Source organism: Patiria miniata, unplaced genomic scaffold (assembly GCF_015706575.1).
Source record: "Patiria miniata isolate m_02_andy unplaced genomic scaffold, ASM1570657v1 HiC_scaffold_5, whole genome shotgun sequence".
NCBI classification, from domain to species: Eukaryota; Metazoa; Echinodermata; class Asteroidea; order Valvatida; family Asterinidae; genus Patiria; species Patiria miniata.
Window position 1 is genome coordinate 35,299,303 of NW_024037072.1, and position 20,442 is coordinate 35,319,744.

The 20,442-nt window shown below is 40.4% G+C and overlaps 1 protein-coding gene and 1 long non-coding RNA gene across 2 annotated transcripts; one reads left to right on the forward strand and one right to left on the reverse strand.

Annotated features, from left to right (window-relative positions):
- Positions 1-114: 114 nt before the first annotated feature.
- LOC119741534 lies at positions 115-18,137 on the forward strand. Its single transcript, XM_038217326.1, has 6 exons — positions 115-304; positions 11,277-11,646; positions 13,280-14,935; positions 15,567-15,713; positions 15,840-16,040; positions 16,473-18,137. The coding sequence occupies exons 2-6, from the start codon at positions 11,314-11,316 to the stop codon at positions 17,193-17,195; spliced, it is 3,060 nt and encodes a 1,019-aa protein (XP_038073254.1). The 5' UTR covers positions 115-304; positions 11,277-11,313; the 3' UTR covers positions 17,196-18,137.
- LOC119741535 lies at positions 3,860-6,014 on the reverse strand. Its single transcript, XR_005272743.1, has 3 exons — positions 5,829-6,014; positions 5,150-5,305; positions 3,860-4,609 (listed from the first exon to the last, which is right to left on the reverse strand). It is a non-coding gene; the product is annotated as an uncharacterized LOC119741535 (long non-coding RNA).
- Positions 18,138-20,442: the final 2,305 nt, after the last annotated feature.

Consider the following 20,442-nt stretch of genomic DNA (forward strand, 5'->3'; position numbering starts at 1 on the left):
CGGTTACCAACAAATATCACCCCATATATCCCCAACTTAATTCCTACCTTCAATGCATTTTCCACCGTGACGGACCATTGTTCGCCGAACAAAGGGAGGTTGCCGCATAGCAGGGCAATCGCACACCGTATTCTTTTGCTGTATGATACAGGCGCAAACGTGCATTATGTTCTGCACCATTGACCCATATTCCAGCAGGAAATAACTTTCATCGTTTGTCCAGCGAATTAACAACTGGGAACTAAATTTAACGAACAGTGGATACAAGATCGGAACTGCCGATACTGGATATCTAACTTCACAGGTGAGTCCATTGCGCTCCTCAAGTGAATATTAGTTGATGCACTGAACGATCGCAAATTGTTCCAAGTATGAGTTGTTTGTGCATGGCTTTGGGGGCCGTCCATAAAGTACGCACGAACGAATGCCAACTTTTTAGACCCCCTCCCCCTTATGCACGGCATACGCAGTGGTTCCAACCCCTTTTCCCTTCCCCTCCCTTTCCGCCCCACCCCTCCCTTCCCGCCCCACCCCACCCCCCGCCCCACCCCACTCCCCGAACGACAAAAGAATTCGACTCTAACTACTTAAAAGGTGGCGGTATCACAACCGCCTTTTTATCTCTTCGCGGTCTCGATCTCTGAATTTTAATGACCTCTAAGGGGGTTGGCTAACGTTGGCACTGGGAAAAAATCTAAATGATGATGATAAAAGATACAGTGTCATAACGATTTTTGATGCATAAAAGCTGGTCCTGGTAGGCATTAAATAGTTGTGAGAAAGTACATTGATTTATGACAATTTATTATCTGCTTTCGTACGCATTTAGCCTAGGACCCCCTCCTAACGCAACGTTGAAAACTTTTCCCCTTCGTACATACGTACTTAGTGGACAGCCCCTTAGAGGTTTCTGATTCCAAGTTAGGCTTTATTCAGAGGTAAATGACGATCTCCTTAAATGTGAGAAGTTAAAAGGTGCATTGTTCTTTGCATTCAAGTCATGTGTACGTACTTTTGGGTTTGCTTGGGCTAAGTATTTAAACCGCTAATGCAAAGATATACAGGCTCTTAAAAGGCTCATGCAATGTAATTTTTTTAATGCAATCCTTGAATATATGTACATTAATTTTGTGTCCCATTAAACTTTGTTTTCAATGTTCATTTTGCCATTTTTAAGGGTGTTTGGGTACCTTTTTTTGGTTTTTATGCTGCTGCAAATTTACTTATTCATGAGCAAAAAAGTTTGATGTGATTTCAGGCAGAAACCTCAATGTTACAGCTATTTCAGCACCAACAGTTGCCAGAATTTTGGATATTTTGCCGTCGTATATTTTCTTTTCTTTGGTGATTCGTTGTTCTTTTTGAAACAAGACATTAAACCATTGAGCAAACATTTCTCACAAATGTTTTCTGTGAGCAAATTTTGGGTTCACATTTGATCAGAAATCCCTTAAATTGAACAGGGTCTTCCTGAAATTATATCACAGCAACAGCGCTCTCAGTTGTCCGAAAAAGCATGGACAATCTTAAATGTTTAAAGAAGGGCACTTTCAATAAAACTTACCACAAAGGGATGTCAAATAAATTGCATATATTTGAAAGGAGTAGAAAATTGCACGGAATTTGTTCCCCAGTAATCTTTCTGTTTTTCAAAATGAAAATAAGCGTCAGTTTGACTGAGATTTTGGCCCAATCTGACCGAGAACTTTTTGTAAGAGTGTAGCATCAAGTCCTACGGTCGTTTTCGTGTCGGTAATGGTGGAGAGACGTGCCAACAATCACGGTTCCATGTTGGGATGCGGATAACTTTTTTTGCAACCTGCAAACAATTCATTCATTCCATAACATTGGGGAAGTATCAAGTTAAATTGATGAACACTTGTTAATACTTCAATTTTGCCACCACCCAACCAAAGGAGTGAGTAATTGTCCCATTATTATAAAAAGGACACTTATACCCATGATTTCGACATCTTCAGAAGAGAAATAGAAGCAAAAGAGAGACAAGGAGACTTTTCGTGCGTCGACCCTTTTCACTTTTACAAAAACGCCATTCTTGATAACAAAATACAATGACGTCATGCTGTTAATAATAGTAACGTTTGAAAACATTTGGAAATTCCCCTTCCAGGATTGCGACATAGTTTATAATAGAGCAAAGACGGTTTGTGTGCGTGGCAAGTCGGGTACAATAAACGACTTAACTAGGTGAACACCATTCAACAGGAAAATAACCCTTCATTCAAACTTTATCACAATGTGTATTCACAATTGTGTAAGAGGGTTGGCCAATGCCATTGCATGCAGCGCAGCTGTATAGTTATAGGTACCTGCTTATTGTTGTTGTACATTTCAGCACGGATCCTACACACAAGGATAAACGACTCGGCCCAACTCCTGGTTAGACGCGTGATAACGGCCTATGCTGGTGGCAAATATCATAAATACTTTTCAACAAAGACCACTGCGCACGGTGGCTTTCAGATTTGCAAGGCTCTTCGCCCGATCTGGCCTCGAAGTCTGTCAAGCCAGCGAATTATATTTTTGAATATTCATGAGTCTACGTTTTTGGTCTTTATTATCGAATTCTGATAAGTGAAAACTACATAACCATGGTAATGCCGAGCACAATTTCTTTAGCTTTAAGATGAACAATGAAATGTTGCTTTTGTTTCATCGGTTCGGCATCCTATCTCTCTAAAACTTTTTAATAAAAGCCTAATTAAAAACGAAATTTGGGTAAACGGTGTTCTCCTTGAAATTTGACGTTTATTTTCTGGGTAAATACTTCATCTATGACGACAAAAACTGCATAATACCATCTGTTATATCCTGAAGTATTTATTTTTTAAAAATAATTGGAACAATTATATCTTAAATAAGAAGTATTTTTACTTACAGTTTTATGAATATTTCCTTTTGAGATGTCGTGCAAAAACCCAACACAATGGCACATCTGGAAAATTCGCGATTACGCGCCAACGGGTATTAATGCCCGTTATCACGCGTCTAACCAATAAAGGCAAGTCCACTGAGTGCATTTTGTACTAGAGCTCAGAACAGTCGTTTATCCTGGTGTCTATATGATCCGTGATTTCAGCAGGGTATGACTTGGCACACAGCGTGCTGACATATTAAAGTCTGTAAAATTTGAGGAGGTTTCGTTTCCGGCCGTCGTGAAACGATAACATTTTCCATTGTATTTCCCTTCTTTTGCGAAATATAAACACAGAATAACATTGCTAGTCTTAACTGCACCGCAAAAAGCCGTAAAGAACTGCTGGATTTTGGTCGTCACTTGAACCGCAAAATCCACACAACTACACTGTAAAAAATTAACTGTAAAAATTACAGTAATTTACTGGCAGCTCAGTTGCCAGCCGTTTACTGTAAATTTTACAGTAAATATTATCATACTGTATTTAAATAAAATAGTAAATTACTGTTGTTTTTACAACAAGAGCAGTGCTACTGTAAAATGATCACGGTAAAGTAATGTATAATTTTACAGTAAATATTATCATACTGTATTTAAATAAAATAGTTAATTACTGTAGTTTTTACAATCAGAGCAGTGCTACTGTAAAACAATCACGGTAAAGTACTGCATAATTCATACAGTAGTGGTGATCATACTGTTAAGTAATTAACAGTAATTTACAGCTAAATTTACAGTAATCTTCAAATTTACAGTCGGGCCTACTGATCCAGTAAAAATTTACAAAAAAAAACACACAGATGACAACTGTTCCACGTTTGAAACTTTTGTTATCTTTATTCTGTGAAGGACGGGAAAGATTTTTTTTAATTATGTTCAAATAATTCAAATATTTTAGTTAAGAACAAACTGTTGAAACACAATTAGACATCTTTCTATTCTTCAATTGAATTGGTTGTTCAAAATCATTTGTTATTCCAAGTACAGTGGAAACAACCCACATACCGGTATTTAACTTTGCGGCCCACTATAAGCTGGTACTTTGTTTTTAATTATCTTTTAAGTGTACAAACATTATCCTTTTACAAAACTCCTTGCATTTTTTGGAACTCTCTACTCAATTGCATTTGAATATGTGAAATTATTTGGCAAAAGTTACCTAAGTACTAGACAAGGCCATTCTAAGTGTTACAACAATTTTCTGTGATAATATCTATGTTATCATTTTTTATTAATTTAATGAGTGGATATACTAGCACATTTTCTAGATAGTTGTGGGTTTATCCGTGGATGGTTTTCATTTGGCGAGTCGCATCTGAAGGCTTTTTACTTTATAGGTCATACAGAAATAGTACTATATTTTTTTCAAGGTAAAATCAGGCGCAGGTAATAGATCTTGTATCTTTAAGTGACTCAATTTGGTAAACAAAGGATTCACATGGAGTAAAACTGTTTGATCTCTTGATACTCTCATCAAAGTTTATCTATTGCATTCATTTTTTTTTTTTAGATCTTTCAACAATATAGTCAAGTCCACAAGTTTGCAAACAAAATGTTGCAACATGGCAATTGATCATTTCTCTCTTCCTGTGAACGTCCTGACCTGTGCGTTTGATTTCCCCTCTTCTGGTGCATTTGGTGCCGGATTCCAGACTGATTCTCATGAAGCATCTGTAATTAAGGCAATATACACACAAGTAATTTTGTTATAAGGTTACCAGTATTGAAAAGTGCAATTGAATTATTTGGGTGAACCTTTTGATGCATACCTTGGGAAATATGACAAGAACCAAACTTCACTGTTTATGTGATTTCTTTGACTTGACTAGGCTTGCTTATATTGGACCCCCCCCCCCCCGAGTGACCTAGGGATTTGCTAAAAATGCAAAAATCCAGAGGTTGGAATTTAAGTCATGTACAACCTTTTCCAGTCATAGTGTGATGTGACCTATTTTATTTAACTAACTAGACTCTAGAGTAGTTTCAGTAGTACATGTACATGGTGGGCACTCAAAGGGGCTCTATGATTTTTCGGGGTGGCATTTCGGATATTGTAGACACGCCCTTAAGTGTTTCTCGGGGAACTAATGGGAGGGAATACGCCCCCTTTCCTCTGGAGTACATGTACTTTATCGGGAAATAGACAAGAATGAGAAAATACTCTGATTTGAGTAGTAGGAACAGCATTCGATATAGGTCACACATAATTACCTTTGTACGAATAACGTAGTGACAGGTTAGGCTTGGTACTCCAAATTGAGAAGATGCATAGCAGGACAGGAATGATAGACCTGCAACGAAGTCTGTAGAGATCGTCTCTGCCTTAAGTAGAAAACATCCACTTGCGTGCAGTCAAAATGGAAGTCACTGGAAAGGATCAATTAAACAAATCAATAATTCATTGGGTCTTGAGGAATTTTAAATTTCCGGACAATGATCAAGAGATGGAGGAAAATGTGTACTTGTTTATTTAACAAAGCCCCAAACACCCCTGTGTAGACGATATAAAATGCATACTCGGTCGTATATGTAACAGTATCGGTATCAGGATTAAACAACATCAGTTGGTCTGGAAACTTTTTTAAAAACATCTTGAACGCAAAAGGTCCTAGAAGAATGCGTGGAAATGAAGCGGAAATACGAATGTCACTTCAACCGAATGGCACAACTTCAAGTTGACAATGTCAGGTCTTCAAACGAAACTGATATATGAAATTGTATATGAAATAACCATGGGAACGACAGCAAGGAGATAATTAATTCGCTTCGAATCGTCCACTATCATGGTGACTGTGAAGCCATGTTTGCGAAGGGGAAGAAAACTTGATAAATCAATAACATTTCGATAGCATTGGGAAAAGTAAAAAGAAAATATACAAATAAGACTCACCTATGAAAAGGGGGCCACCATTCCGGCGTATATATGCAGAAGAACCAGGTGATGTTTACAAGAAACTGAATATTTTAGCTCAAGATATAACAATGGGATGAAGCAGCATAGGCAGCAGCCCTGCTTGGTGCTGACTCGTTTGGGAATGGTGATGTGGCAATTGGGGAGAACTGACCAATACATGTACACTCTAGCCACCCGATCCCGCCAAAGTGTAGCGGTCACAACGTGGCACTCTCAGGGGAAAAACCAGGCCACAGCCAGCACGACCACAGCAAGGCCGAACGGGTTCAAGGAGAAACTTCAGCTGGGGCAGTCAACTTACCCCACTAGACTACAAGCCAACAACAGGATACATGTATAAACAAAATTATTGAACATTGAAAATCATATAAGGCCTATACTAGACTTTAAACGAATACAATCCAATAAAAAAAAGTAAAGGGCAGCAACAGCTAAAAAATTAAACTAAACTAAGTGGGCCGGGAACATTTGAAATGATCCGATAAAAAAAAGTCATGCAGGCCTATATGTAGAGATTGAAGCAAACATTAATCTTGCACGGATTATACCTACCAACATATGTACACATTCAGGGAACAGAATTACCAACACTTCAAATGTGCAAAAAAAACCCCAAGATAGAGTCTGTCGGTTTCCGCCTTGATTCTTTTCACACGCAAGACGATTTTTAGTTGCAGCCTAAAATAATTATGGGCGTGTTGTCTACGTGATTAAGTTTACAGTATGATACTGTCAAAATATTTAACAGTAAATTACTGTGAAAATTACTGTATAATTGTACTTTGTACAGTATTTTACAGCTAAACCAACAGCTCCCAACAAGGCATACTTTACAGTAAATTACTGTGAAACAAATATACAGCATATACTACTGTAGGAAATTACAGTAAGATACTGTCCAAATTACAGCCATTTTTTTACAGTGTATTTATATCTTGACTCGTCGCATAAGCCCTATAGGGTATAAGCAAAAGTCCACAATCAATAAAACATGGATGTTGTTCATCGCTTGAGGTATAACAATCCAATAATAACTGGACTTCAATCAGTGCGGGCCGAAATAATCAACAAATCCTTTTAATTATATATTAATGAATTTAATTCATAAATATTTGTGTTATTGCTGTAATCATAAAAGTCAACATATCCATATATAAGTGGATTGTGGTCGTCGATAGAGACGCAAAAACATGTTTCCACATTTTGTATATGATGTAATACCAAATTGGACCCAGAAATTAAGTTCAAATGCCATTGGGAGGCCAGGGTTCTAGAGCCAATATTTTTTTTTTTTTGGGGGGGGGGGGGGGGGAGGGGGGGGGGGCTAGCAATGTGGATCCAGAATTTTTCAGGGAGGGGGGGGGGGAGGCTCGTGCCATATTTTCAATGGGGAGCGCTGATAAAATCCTACAATCAGGCACACTATTAACGAAAAGTGTACAAATGCACCCTTCTCATTTAGGGGGAGAACGTTCCTATGTACGTCAAATTCTTGCATTTTGCTAGTGCATTATGAATTTTTTTGGCCGGGGGGCTAGACAATTTTTTTTTTTTGGGGGGGGGGCTTAAGCCCCCACTAGCCCCCCCCCCCCCCCCCCCCGTAGAACCGCCACTGTGGGAGGCAGGAGACAGTAATTTATAGGAACACTTTTTCCCTGAATGCACCGTTTGGACTTTCGTTGAAATGATTACAGTTGGAATGGTTCAGTTGTACTAAATACTGACATATTAAACCAAAAGATTCAAATGACCTGATACTTCAGCCTAAACTAGACTATCTTGGGAGGCAAATAACGAAGGAAAAAGAAGACATAATAAATCATGGAATTCGTACATCTTGAGAACTGTCATTTCTCATATAACATATACACTGCAAACAAAAACATATTTAGCAGCTGAGTTGCCACTTGCCAGACACTTCCTTTTTTTTTGGTTTTACATCAGGTGTTGTAAAACTATTTTGAAGAAATGTCGTAAAATTATTTTATGGAAGTGATTTTGTAAAGTGAGTTTACACTTATTAATGCTTATCGGTAAATTGTTAAACACGGAATAAAAAAAAATCATTAAAAAAAAAAGTTTATTCGGTTTCCAAACAGCCAATGTAAAAATATCGTCATGCCTTCAGGCTCAACAACTGACGATTACTTCTATATCCTTGCTCATATTTCCCGTAGTTTTAACAGTAATACATGAAACGGATGATACCTGTTCTGAAACCACAACGTAGAACAGGTGATTTACAATGGACAGTTCAACGGGTGTGATAAAAGACATGGGTAGGATGAGGAGGGAGACACTTGGTCTGGTGGGCAGTGTGGTTGAGATAAAGAGTGACGGGGGGGGGGGGGTATGGTCAACACCTTGACTGATATAGAATGTACAGGCACTGCGATTTTGACAACAATTTGGCAAGACACACTTGTGTCATATTCGTTTCGAGCTTCGCTCGCACGCGTGCATTCGACGTCTACACTTAATTGTTGACAATATCGTGCCAAAAAGATTAATGGTCGTAACTTACTGCGCAAAGCTAGCGCGCCGGCAGGTGTACACGCGCGCGCAACGCGCCCAATGAACGCAGTGCGATATCGCCCTTGCAGTGTGTGACATGCGTTTTTATTGTCAAGACACGTGGCCGCCCTAGACCAATGAAATTACAGTATCGGTATCCAATAACACAACTAAAGGTTTTGAGGATGGGAAAAGATTCCGAGAATTGGTAACGCCCATTATAGGTTACGCCCACAACTTTACTGTATAAGCAGTGGTTAAATGATGTGTTTTAAAATGAAATATAATTATACATGTATATTGACAGAACACGTTACTTGACTCTGCAGTGCTAATTTTACAACACAATGTTGTTGGGATGGGATGTTGAGGGGGGGGGGGAGGACGTTTGCACCCGGCGTTGCCGCACCCACAGGTTAAGAGCTACCAGAAGTTGTTGGCGGAAGTTCCTCCTAACGGATAACTACAGCCTGGAATGCGCCCAATCGGGCTCGTGACAAGATGAAACGTTGTTAATGGAAAGAGCATTTAAAAGTAGGATATTAACTTACACACATCCATCCTTTGAAAAGTGGGCGTTCTTGGGTATTTTTGCGATGGCGTAATGCCCCTTTAAAGGGGCACTAAGTCCTGAAATCCCCGACAGTTTCATGTTTTGGATTGTTTTCTTATCCTATTTCAAACATCTGGTTGAAAGGAAACCAACGTTATGTCTTGCCGTTCCCGAGAAAAGACGGAAAAAAAAACCCGGTTGTTTACATCGGACACGACGGAGTACGAAAACGTTAATCCTCAAAACTGCTGTAAAATTAATTACAGGGCAGATTAGTGAAAAATAATGTCTCTGTAAAATTCATGTTTTTTTTTATACAGTGTGAGAATGTCAACATCATAACCGATATTTCAACCTTGCAATTTCAGAAACGGAACTTTTTCGATCACGAATTCTTTTTTTATATAATTTTTTTTAATTTTGTTATATATATCCAGTTAGAAAACGATTCAAGAACGTTATAAACAAATGTTGCGCTTTTTTCTAGGGGTCCTTCAAACATCAGGTCAATTTTTACATTCACCGATATAGAATGACCATGGAAATAGTTTAAGACATCACAAAAAGACATTTAAAAGGTCTACCATTTCTGCTTCATGTATTCCTCATGGTCATAATGTCAAAATTAAAGGATTCTTTTGAATGTCGAAATATTGGAGATAGAAGAGACAAAGAAATGTTTTAAAAACTATCATCATAGGTATTGAACCTGTTCCTAACCCGGCATCTTCCCATGCAGCCATCGCTAATTCGAACATTCATGTGCACTTGGAACACCGAAGTTGCTTACTGTAAATGATTCTGCAAATGAGTTCGATGTGACTATGATGTACACGCTTCGATGAGTTCCAAACCGTAGAAAGGTGACTCTTAAGACCGCCGCACACGAGAGCTGTATACGTGCTGAGCAAAAGTCAATTTCGAGGCCTTTGCTTAGCACGTAGATAAAAAAGATTCACTGGCCAATGAAATCACGTACTCTGTACACGTGCTTTTTAAGATAATTGTGTGCAAATCTTCTAAGGGCTGCTGGCGTTTGTCCCAATTTTTTAAATCACGCGACTGAAAAACAAGGATCGTCATGCTTTCATTGGCTAGTTTATCGTTTTTGCTCAGCAAATAGCTCAGATTGACCGCACATCGTGAGTTTTTTTCGCTTTGCAAGGCAAAAAAATCAAACAGGATAGGCCTAGATATTTGTCTCACGGCCTCGCAAGGCAGAAAACTCAGTAAAAGTTCATCGAAAACTGGAAAAGTGAACGTATAAACATTGCCTTATGGTACCGGAACAGTGGGAGGTACCCCACAAGTCCATTCTGTGACCTTGTGGGGTGCTAAAGTGGTACCCCACAAGTTTGTCACGAAATAGATACAGTCGAGTCTCGTTAATACAAACTCGTTCGGACCTAGCCAAATTGTTTGTTATATCAGAATTTTGTATTAAGAGGAACATCAGTCCCATTCATTGTGCACATAAATGCACAGTCGGGACTAAGGCTGAAGGTTTGTTATAACCAGAATTTTGTATTAACAGAGTTTGTACTAACGAGGTTCGACTGATATGGATTTTACTCGAAAACTAGGAATTTCCAAGGTGGGTTGATTAGTCGCAAATGGAAGAGTTTTAGAAAAGGGATATTAAGTCCGAATTTCAGCCCAGGAAATTAATTCTGGTTAAAATAAGAGCATTTTGAAATAAGTGCGCGACATTGCAAAATTTTAGTACACGAGAACAAAGCGTCGGGTGCCCGGCAGAAGGGCATATGAGCGTTCTGACGCAAAAATCACTTTCAAGAAAATTGCATTGAAAGGCCCCATTGTTCCCCCGCGCGCATATGCTCTCCCACACGTAATATAAATCGTACGAATTTGAAATTTGTCACACGTATGAGTCATAAGTTTTGGAACAACTATACACCTTAATTTCTGACAAAAATGTTTAAATCTCATTAAAATGGAGGCAGTTTTCTGCATATGCCCTTTTGCTGGGAACATTTTAGTCATTACGCGCTATTGCATAAGGGCATATGCATATATGCCCTTCTGCCGGGCACACGACGTAAGGAAGTACCCCACTTCTATGCCTGTGTGAGGGTGTGTGCGCCAACTAGTGTCAATGAGGACCATTCCCCTACTCCCGCCCCGCCTGGCTTTTCGAATTTGCTGGCAACCGGCTGCTCGGTGAAATGCTTCAAATTGTGCGCCCCCCGGCCCCGGCCCTCTGCAATTTTGTTTTTACCCGGATCCTCAGTTGTCGACTCCTCACACTCGAATCCCACCAAATTGATTGTGCAAACGACATTTCAGACGATGCCCATGCATTTACCAGCAAATTGTCGGCATTCGCTTGTTTACAGATCGTATCAACACCAGAAAAAGCGTCGAGCAGTGATAATGAGCGACTACAGACACCGACTGGCACCCATCTCGGGTGTGCTGCCATTTAACGGTCCTGAAGGAACCGATATCGATGACCCCATGCACCAGCGGACGTATTCGGGGGATTCGGGGTATAGGTCCAGGGCATCTTCGAAAGCATGCAGCGATCATGAAGTCCGAAGAGGACCCGGTCATCTCGGCCAAGGCATTGAAGCTCATCAGGAGTACGTTCGCAGGTATACCAAGTCTAAACACGATGCTGTCGTCAGGGATGACAAGTCCAGATACGGAAAAGCCATGGGTTCTGGATCACGAGGAATACGTTCAGGAGCTAGCAGACATACTGAGGTGAGAGTAAGTCTGACCCGACCAACCCAATCTATAAACTGAATTTTACCCAACCAAATCAAACTCAAACCAAACCACTAACGTTTGTTTATAGTGTAAATCGAGGATTTTCTTTTGTTCCTCTTCCCTTACCGATGTTTGTACTTCAACTTTATGCAACAGCTCTCATTGGTTTTGTACATGTTTTCCAACCGAGGAGTCCTTGATTCGGTTTCTGTCCTCGATTCATGACCCCCTATTGTTCCCCTTTTGTTTGTCCTTTTTTTTTTTAGGAAGACCGCCCATATCTTTTGTAATCGATTGTCAATTGTGGACCTTCAGGAGTTGTGGACCCTATTGTCCTCTGTTCCAGACGTTCATTTTATTCACGAAACATTAACGAAGTGTATTTTTCTTAATCACAGCGTAAGACATTTCTTTTTAAAAGTAAATATTTTAAACTAATCCTTTTGATAATTTTTGACTTTGATATTTTGTAAAGCGATATTTTGTAAGTTAAGAGTATTATTATTATTATTATTATTATTATCATTATTAGTTTTCAACGTCCCCTATTGAGAGCAAAAACAAACCCAACCCAGCCCAACCCAACCCAGCCCAGCCCAACCCAGCCCAACCCAACCCAGCCCAGCCCAGCCCAGCCCAACCCAGCCCAACCCAGCCCAGCCCAGCCAAACCCAGCCCAACCCAACCCAACCCAACCCAACCCAACCCAACCCAACCCAACCCAACCCAACCCAACCCAACCCAACCCAACCCAACCCAACCCATCCCAATTAACTCATGCGATGCCAAGTCACCTCAATCCTACTCAACCAACCCAGCTCAAACCTGTCCTACTTAAACCCAACCCAACCCAACCCAACCCAACCCTAGCAAGTGTGTATTTGCCTGCAATCGGGGACCCGCTATTGTCCCTCTTTTGTTTGTACCTTAACTTTTAAGCAAGACCTGCCATATGTTTTGTACACGAATCCAAATTGGGGAACTCTTTGGAATTGATGACCCTATTGTCTTCTATTGTTCAACGTCCCCTATTGAATGCAGAAACAAACTCAATCCAACCCAACACAACACAATCCAATTCAACGAAACCCAATCCAACCCAAACAAATCTAACCCAGCCCCGTCAAAGACAAGCCCAATGTAATTACCCGGAAACGAACCTCTTGAAATAAGTGAAGGAAGGATACGCACTAGATACCAGTGAAACTATTTCACCTGTATATATAAAATAGTATCGTTCATCAATCACGAAATATGGTTTGAAAAAGTGTGAATGCAGGAATTTGTAAAATTTGATATTTGTATGAACAATTTAATATTACACTATTATTCGTTAAATATTGCGAAAATTTCCCATAAGACCTAGACGTCACGTAGGCTTACAAACTGAATCTTATTCCTAGTCAAAAGAGTTGTACATCAGAGGATGCAATTCAAAATATTAAATATGCAACGGAAACTTTTGAATACGAAGTGCTTGCCACGGAAATCATTTTAAAAATGTATAGTACTGTGAGCCCCGCACCTTGCTTAATCAACATTTTTAGCATGTTTGTTGCTTCTGACGTAAAACCAAATACTAAAGCAAGTGATCCTATGTAACTTCAACTGATTAATCCATGTTCAGGTTGCGATGCATCAACCAGAGCCTATATCAACCGTTTCAGGCAGGTTGTTTTACAAGGATAATGACATCGGCATCGGTGAAGGAATCATGGACCGTGATCGTAGAGACTCGGGGTTTTTGTCCTCTTTCACGCTAGCTGACGAAACAGAAGGAGATTACAATGCAAAAGGGTCTTCGGATCTCCTTCACGATCCCCTTCAAACAAATCTCGGCCATGGTTACAAGAGCGATTTCTGTATGGGTCCCGTTGGTGATAGGTACACAGTTGGCGCGGAGGGTGAGAAACCAGAGCTGCACCAACGAGGTCAAAATGCTACCCCGACACCCTCTGAAGCGGGAGCTTCCGGAAAATTTGCAGAAAGCAGCAGATGGTCCCAAACTAAGGGGTTGCAATTTCCAGATTCCAGATCTATCGAACAATACAACCAAGGCTACTGCATATCTTCACCGAGCCTATTGATTCCTGATCCTATGAAATGGGAGTCCCAAGCAGTGGCTGCTAGTCATGATCACTCCGACTCGTCATGGGTCGCAAAGAGCGAACGTGACATTCGTTCATACGCCTACTTAGGTGATGGCCGAAAAGGGAGTGACTACCACAGCCCTTCCGTCGAAGTAGACAGGAAGACCCACCGCCGAAGTGACAGCAGCTTAGACAGTGTCCTATCTAAGACAAGAAGCTTACAGAGCAACGTCTCCTTGAGTTCCGGGTTTGGCGTACACGATGGAAATGAACATACGAGGGTCAATAGTGATGTGAGTCGGCAAGATGGTTTGTCATTGTACCCAGGAACGGAGGTATCCATGAAAAGGTCATCTGTACCTGATATACCTCTGGATAAGCTTTTTATCCGGAAGGTCCTAAGCGTGGCAGGCATGTGTGTCCCCTCACCAGCGGTTGTTGTGTCTGATAAGGAGTGGGTCCTGAATTCTACACAATCAGCTCAAGCGGTCAATGATGCTTATTGTGCAGCCTCCTCAGAACCATCGTTGGAATTAGAGCAACCTTCTGCTGAACTCGATGCTCAGTTAGATCCCGTGCGTTACGGCAGTAATGTAAATCTTGAGAAAAGGGATTACTTGGAAGCCTTTGATAGGATGTATCGAGCGGCAAAGCTGATGGGTATTAACACAGTCGGGCGCGTCATTCAAATTTCCAACTTTGCTGGAGCTATGCTTGACAGCCGAGGTGGGTATCTGTCCATTGATGACCTGGATGTTCATCTCTATGTTCCTTGTGGTGCTGTACCTGATGGACCGCCGCAACTAGTCTATGTCTTTGTAGAAGGTAACCTGAGCAGTGGCAGGGACCAGCTAACACCATGCGTCCACTGTGGTCCCTCCACACTGCGCTTCCGGAAAGATGTCTTCTTGACCTATCCACACTGCGCAAAGGATGCGGCCAAATACCGCTTCACCTTCACCAAATCCAAGTCGGGAGGATACATTCGGGAGATCCGTGATGGTGAAGATGGAGTGATACATGTGGATAACCATTCCATCACCATGACCATGAATCATTTTTGTGGCTATTCAGCATGTGCTCCCGTGTTGGAAAAGAGCATGTTGGTATGCACGTTCATCAACGAGGACATCCCAGCCGGACGAGCTACGATACGGCTTCGAATCTGTGACGACATAGAGTCTAATCTTAAAGTAAGTAATTGTGTGTCACGTTAACACTCAACATTTTCTGAAACATTTTCTGCAACTCATCTGCTTAAAACTTCTTCCAACAAATGTTGATTCAGTTATTGTAGGTAAAATGGGCCTTTTCAGAAGAATGACCTGAATATATTTATTTTTTAAAGAAAATACAAGTAAGGATAATTTGCATTCATCCCAAAAGTATACCTACCATAATTATCATTGTCAAAAAGGGTACTTAAATTAAAGACCGCACAGGAAATCAACACCCCGTGAATTTATTCCCTCTGCTTTGTACAATTTAGAAAGAGAAATCAAGAAATGTGAAATTATTTTAAAGATCCATCAATTGACTTATGTCTTAAAATAGCAAGTTGCATGAGGAAATCGTGATTCATAATCGAAGGTTGAGCTTGATTTATCACTGTTTATATTGAAGAAGGTAATATCCACGGAGCTGTAATCTTCAGCAGGTTGTTTTCAACATTTTTTGGGGGGTTTCTTTTAAATTTGTTGGTATTGGAAAAGAACAAAATACACGAAGTACAATTGATCCTATAATTGTATGCCTCTAACCTAATCTTCTCTGGGGTCGCCGTGTTTGGTCTGTGTATTATTCACGATCTCCCCTCCCCCACAGGAAGTCGAGGAAAGCGAGTCGATCCATGACTTTTTTCTGGCGGACCCAGTACAGAGGATGGAGGTAGGACGCACTGGTGACGTGCAGGGGACTTTGACGTTAGTTTCGGAGTCCTGGGAAATCACTGAACCTGTATGCGGTCGACAGGTGAGGCTACTACCTCGAACCTCGAACGCTTCGTTTGCAAGGTCTTAAATATTTTATTTAAATGAGTTTTCGGGATTTGTTTAATTGCTTCATCCTTTGCACGTTGTTTTGAAACGTCCTTTGCAGACGTTCCGACTTTCGGATCTTTGGCACGCCGCTTGCTCAGACATTGCCCAGGCTACCCCGTCCAAGCTGTTTCACGTGAGGCGTAAATCCCAGCAAAGGGAGCGACTTACAGCGAAGATGAAAGTGTTTCAGGGAGACAGAGAACAATACAGTGTGGACTTTCTTGTGAAGATGCCACGCCGTGGCATTTTCCATCAAAACGTGAGTTACCAAAGCAAAGAATTTATTGTAAAGAATTAAGACTCAAATTGTTGGCACTAAACTCGAACCTTTTGGCCCTGGCTTATTATAATTATTAGAGTTCACATTACCATATACCTTTTGTACCTGATATTTCAAACAAACTTTTCCCGTGCAATATTTGTTGCTTTGCTTCTCTTGACTCTTGATTACCATCGTAAAATAAATTTACATGTATATTCAAAATAATTACTATAATACCTGATTCAAATCGCCAAGTTGACACCAGCAAGCTCGATGGTCGAGTGGTAAGACGTCTGAGCTAGTTTGCAGGAGGTCGTGGGTTCGAGTCCCCATCCAGTGACCTTTTTTCTCACAATCACTTAGTGGCAACACTGACGTCCGTGAAGGGCTTAACACAATATTGAATACATTATTTTATTTTCGCAACAGGTACCTCGGTCGTTTGATGAGCTATTGCAACTGATGAAAGGGTACATATACCAACAACCAACAACCCGCCACGAGCCCATGCAGCTGTTAACTGAAGGAGTTTATCAGCGGCTGTGCGACGAGCTGGACGTGGAGGCCCCCGTAGCTCATGACTGGCGCCTCCTACCAGAGAACCTACGGGGAATCCACGACCGTGGTCACCGTTGGATTACAAGCATCGAGACGCGAGCTCAACGGGAGCGTCAGAGTCCCACCGGGCTCGTGCTAGACGCTTTCTTCGCAGAGTCCAAGAAGTCTCGAAAGAGTAAGGGTAACACCTTGCGGGACCTGAAACAGGGTCTCCTCGGATTGAACCGGCAAGATTTGCATTTTGCCGTCAGTGCCATTGATCATCAGTTAAAGGGTTGTGAGGGGGCTGGGATCACAGCTATGGCTGGACATGACCCGGACCCTAACAACAATAGTACACGGAGGGATCATTGTCATATGACGAGACAGGAAATGGGAGAGAGAGGGGAATTACCTAGCGGAGATCAATGTAGGCAAATAAGGCATATGCCTACACATGGGTCACCCATGGCTTCGTGGCAACCACGTAGTAGTGTAGATCTCCATGTTATCAATGATCAAGTGTTGAAACAACGTTTCAACTCCGCAGGATCCTACTCCTTGCGAAAAGATAGCGCCTATTCGAGCTTATCTGCACTTGATAATTTTATTTGATTTGCCAAATGGATGGTCGTCCAAGGAAAAAGTCCTGTGTTTTTAACAACAGTCGTGAAACAAATTACAAAGGTTAGTGGGGTAAAAATAATACGAAGACACATTTATTCTGCAAATCGAATACTTGAGGTTTGACATTTTGGAGTTTGTGTTGTAACGAATATGTATTTTTGCAGTGAGAATGCCATATTGTATGACTTACATTACTTTAGTAATGATTTTTACCACGAATTCTTAGAGTGGACTTTTCTAATTGTAAATTATGAACTTCTTAAATTTGTGGCTTTTATGCGATTATTAACATGCTCCCTACCGTATCATATTAACCTGAACAATTATTTAATATTTTATATTAAGGGAAATTTGAGTGAGGAATCGGAGCGAAATACAAGTACATTTTGTGGAGCAGAACACGTATCGATGACATTGGAGATAATTAGGCACCTATATTATTTAAACCCATTAATATGGCGTGGCTCTGTTATGAATTGTATTAATACGTATTGGTGACCTGATATGCCGATGACTTTGAGGATATCGATTGTGGAGAATCGGTTGTATATGTAGCCTATATATTTTTTAGTTGCGGCTGAGGGCTGCTCAGAGATGAATCTTCAAATGTTCAGGGATATTTGAGCATTTATGCTATACTTAGCTAGATTATGCGCTAAATACAAACACGTTGTGAAGAATGGAAATTATATGCCACATTCTCTATGTTAATCCTGACATTCAAAGTGAAAAAAGGTGTTAAAGTGTTATGATATACACTCAACCAAAAAAGAAAGTCCCCCTTAATACTTGTTTGTCTAACTCAAAAACTACTGAGCACATCTTGCTCAAATGTCACTGATAAGTACAGAAAATCCTTAGCAATCCAGCCATACTCTTTGATTGGCCCAAAACAGTGATAATGTGTACAAAATTATGCAATTCATGACAAATGGTACTGAAAAAAGTGGCACTTTAGTATACGTGCAAGGTGAGTGTGAACCACAACTTGCACGTATACAAAAGTGCAACTGTTTTCGGTATAATTTGTCATAACTTGCACTCATGTGGTTTTTTTGCCTTTTTGAAATTGGGTCGACCGGTCGAAAAAAGAAATTCTGAAGATTGCAGTCAGACGCGTATAGATGGCTAAATTAACTGATGCCAAGTGCGTATAATAATGAGTTTATCAGGAGTTGATATCACTGAATAAAATGATATAACCATGCTTGGCAAGCTAGATGTAGTTGACTTACATTATACAGTAGCTTCACTAAACAGCTCACTGATGTTTTGGCTGTGGTAGCAGCCATGATATATATAGTGCCGATATAATTATATTGTGGACACCTATTATATGATGAGAGGCAACATCACCTCATCCTCTGAGATTCCACTGGTTGCTATAAGCCTACGCTGTTTCACGTAAAAATCTGGTATTCAACCAAAAATTGTGGTCATACAAGACCAAATTAAATTTGGTCTGGTATGACCACAAGTTGTGGTTGAATTTAACAGAAATTATAACCCAAACACATAACCCAATTTTGGGGAGTTGCAGTTTTCACCATTGCTTGGGTAAAATGAACCCAGGCAATTTTTCAGGTCTGTATTCACCTTTTTCAGACGAATCCCGGGTTCGAATCCCACCCGAGCCCACCAATGCATCGCTAAATACATGTGCTAACAATACTGTGGCGGGAACTACTCGGGCCAATCCAAGTCTGTTAGGATAAGTCTGACTTCTATTGGGGCGAAGACAATCTTTCCAAATCAAGGCTCTTCTCTAGACGAGAGATCACTCATTGCGACCTTCAAGGCTAAGGGTGCAGATCCGTTTTGGTGGAAATCTACCGCCCGATTGTGAATGATTGTTAATTATTTACCTCTGTTAATTAATTGCACAATAATCCTGTAAACAAAAACACCTGAAGCAGAATTGTTGGTAGACTAAAACAACAACAACAACAATCATAATGTATTCAACAATAATCATGTACATTAATTAGGATGTAATTGTGAGGGTTAATTTATTAACTGGGTCCTTCCTTAAGTTAGCAAAAACACAGCATCACAAGCACACAAAAGCCTAAATAATGCGCAGCAGCTTAGCAATGTACAGTCCGACTAGCGAAGTACTCGCTACGCCGTAGTAAAGCCAGTATTCGCAACGGTACAGCCTGCTATAGTCCGAAAATTTGGGACTCTCAATACTGTGTATGAGAGTCCCAAAACTTAAGGTATTGAAAACTTGCAATTCAAGAAAATAGACTGGCACATGACACAATCAGTCCAATACCGTTTCAGTACTGCATTAATCTACTGTCAGCTGACTGTGCAAAAAAAAAAAAAATCTAGGATGTCGGGTACTAGGTCACTATTTCTACACATTTCTCCATAGTCAGGCTCCAGACTAATGGCAATGAATGAAGAAGTCAGTCTTATCAAACAGTTGGACCATGAAATGGACATGTACAAGTCGATCTTTAGCCTCATTTTGAAATCACTTGACTTCCCTTTCTTGTGCAAGCCACTGCAAAATATTGATGAAAAGTCTCCCTTAAAAATTGAATTGAGTCTTCAGACTTGGTTGGTGAAATACTGAGGACCTTTTCTTTGCCCAGTGAAAGTTTTGGAGAAATTTGCTGGCTAAAGTGTGAGTAAAGTTGGACTGATCTTCTTTTGCATCGTTTTAAGCACTTAAGGTTCCAGTCTGAGCCTGCTATAACAGCTTTGTACTTGCAATACCTCAGCTAAACATACCACTGCAACCCCAGCAAAGCTAAACAGAATTTGCACAAATCGCCTAAGCAATTACACATACGCAGAGTATAGCATAGTACAAGTAATTTACCTACTTCTCTACCCGCTGTAGCAGCTATGCCCTACCGCTAAATCTCTAGACACGAGCTAAGCCCAATACTAGACAGACTGGAATCATAGTGACCGTTTTAGCCGATGTTCGGCTAACTTTGACAGATTTTTTGTTAAAAAACGAGTTTGACAGAAAATTTGACAGAATGGATTTTTTGGCAGATTTCTTGCAGAATTCTGCAAAAATGGTTATTTGACAGAAAATGTACATTTGTTTACAAAAGCTTCAATCTTTTCAAGCAAACCCTTGCAAAAGGTTCACTGGGAACTGGATTTCGTCGTGACACAACCGCATTTTGCCTGAAATTTACGCAATTTCATATAATTTTTATGTGGTTATTGATTGTTTAAAATGTAATTGGAACATTAATTAAAGCAATAT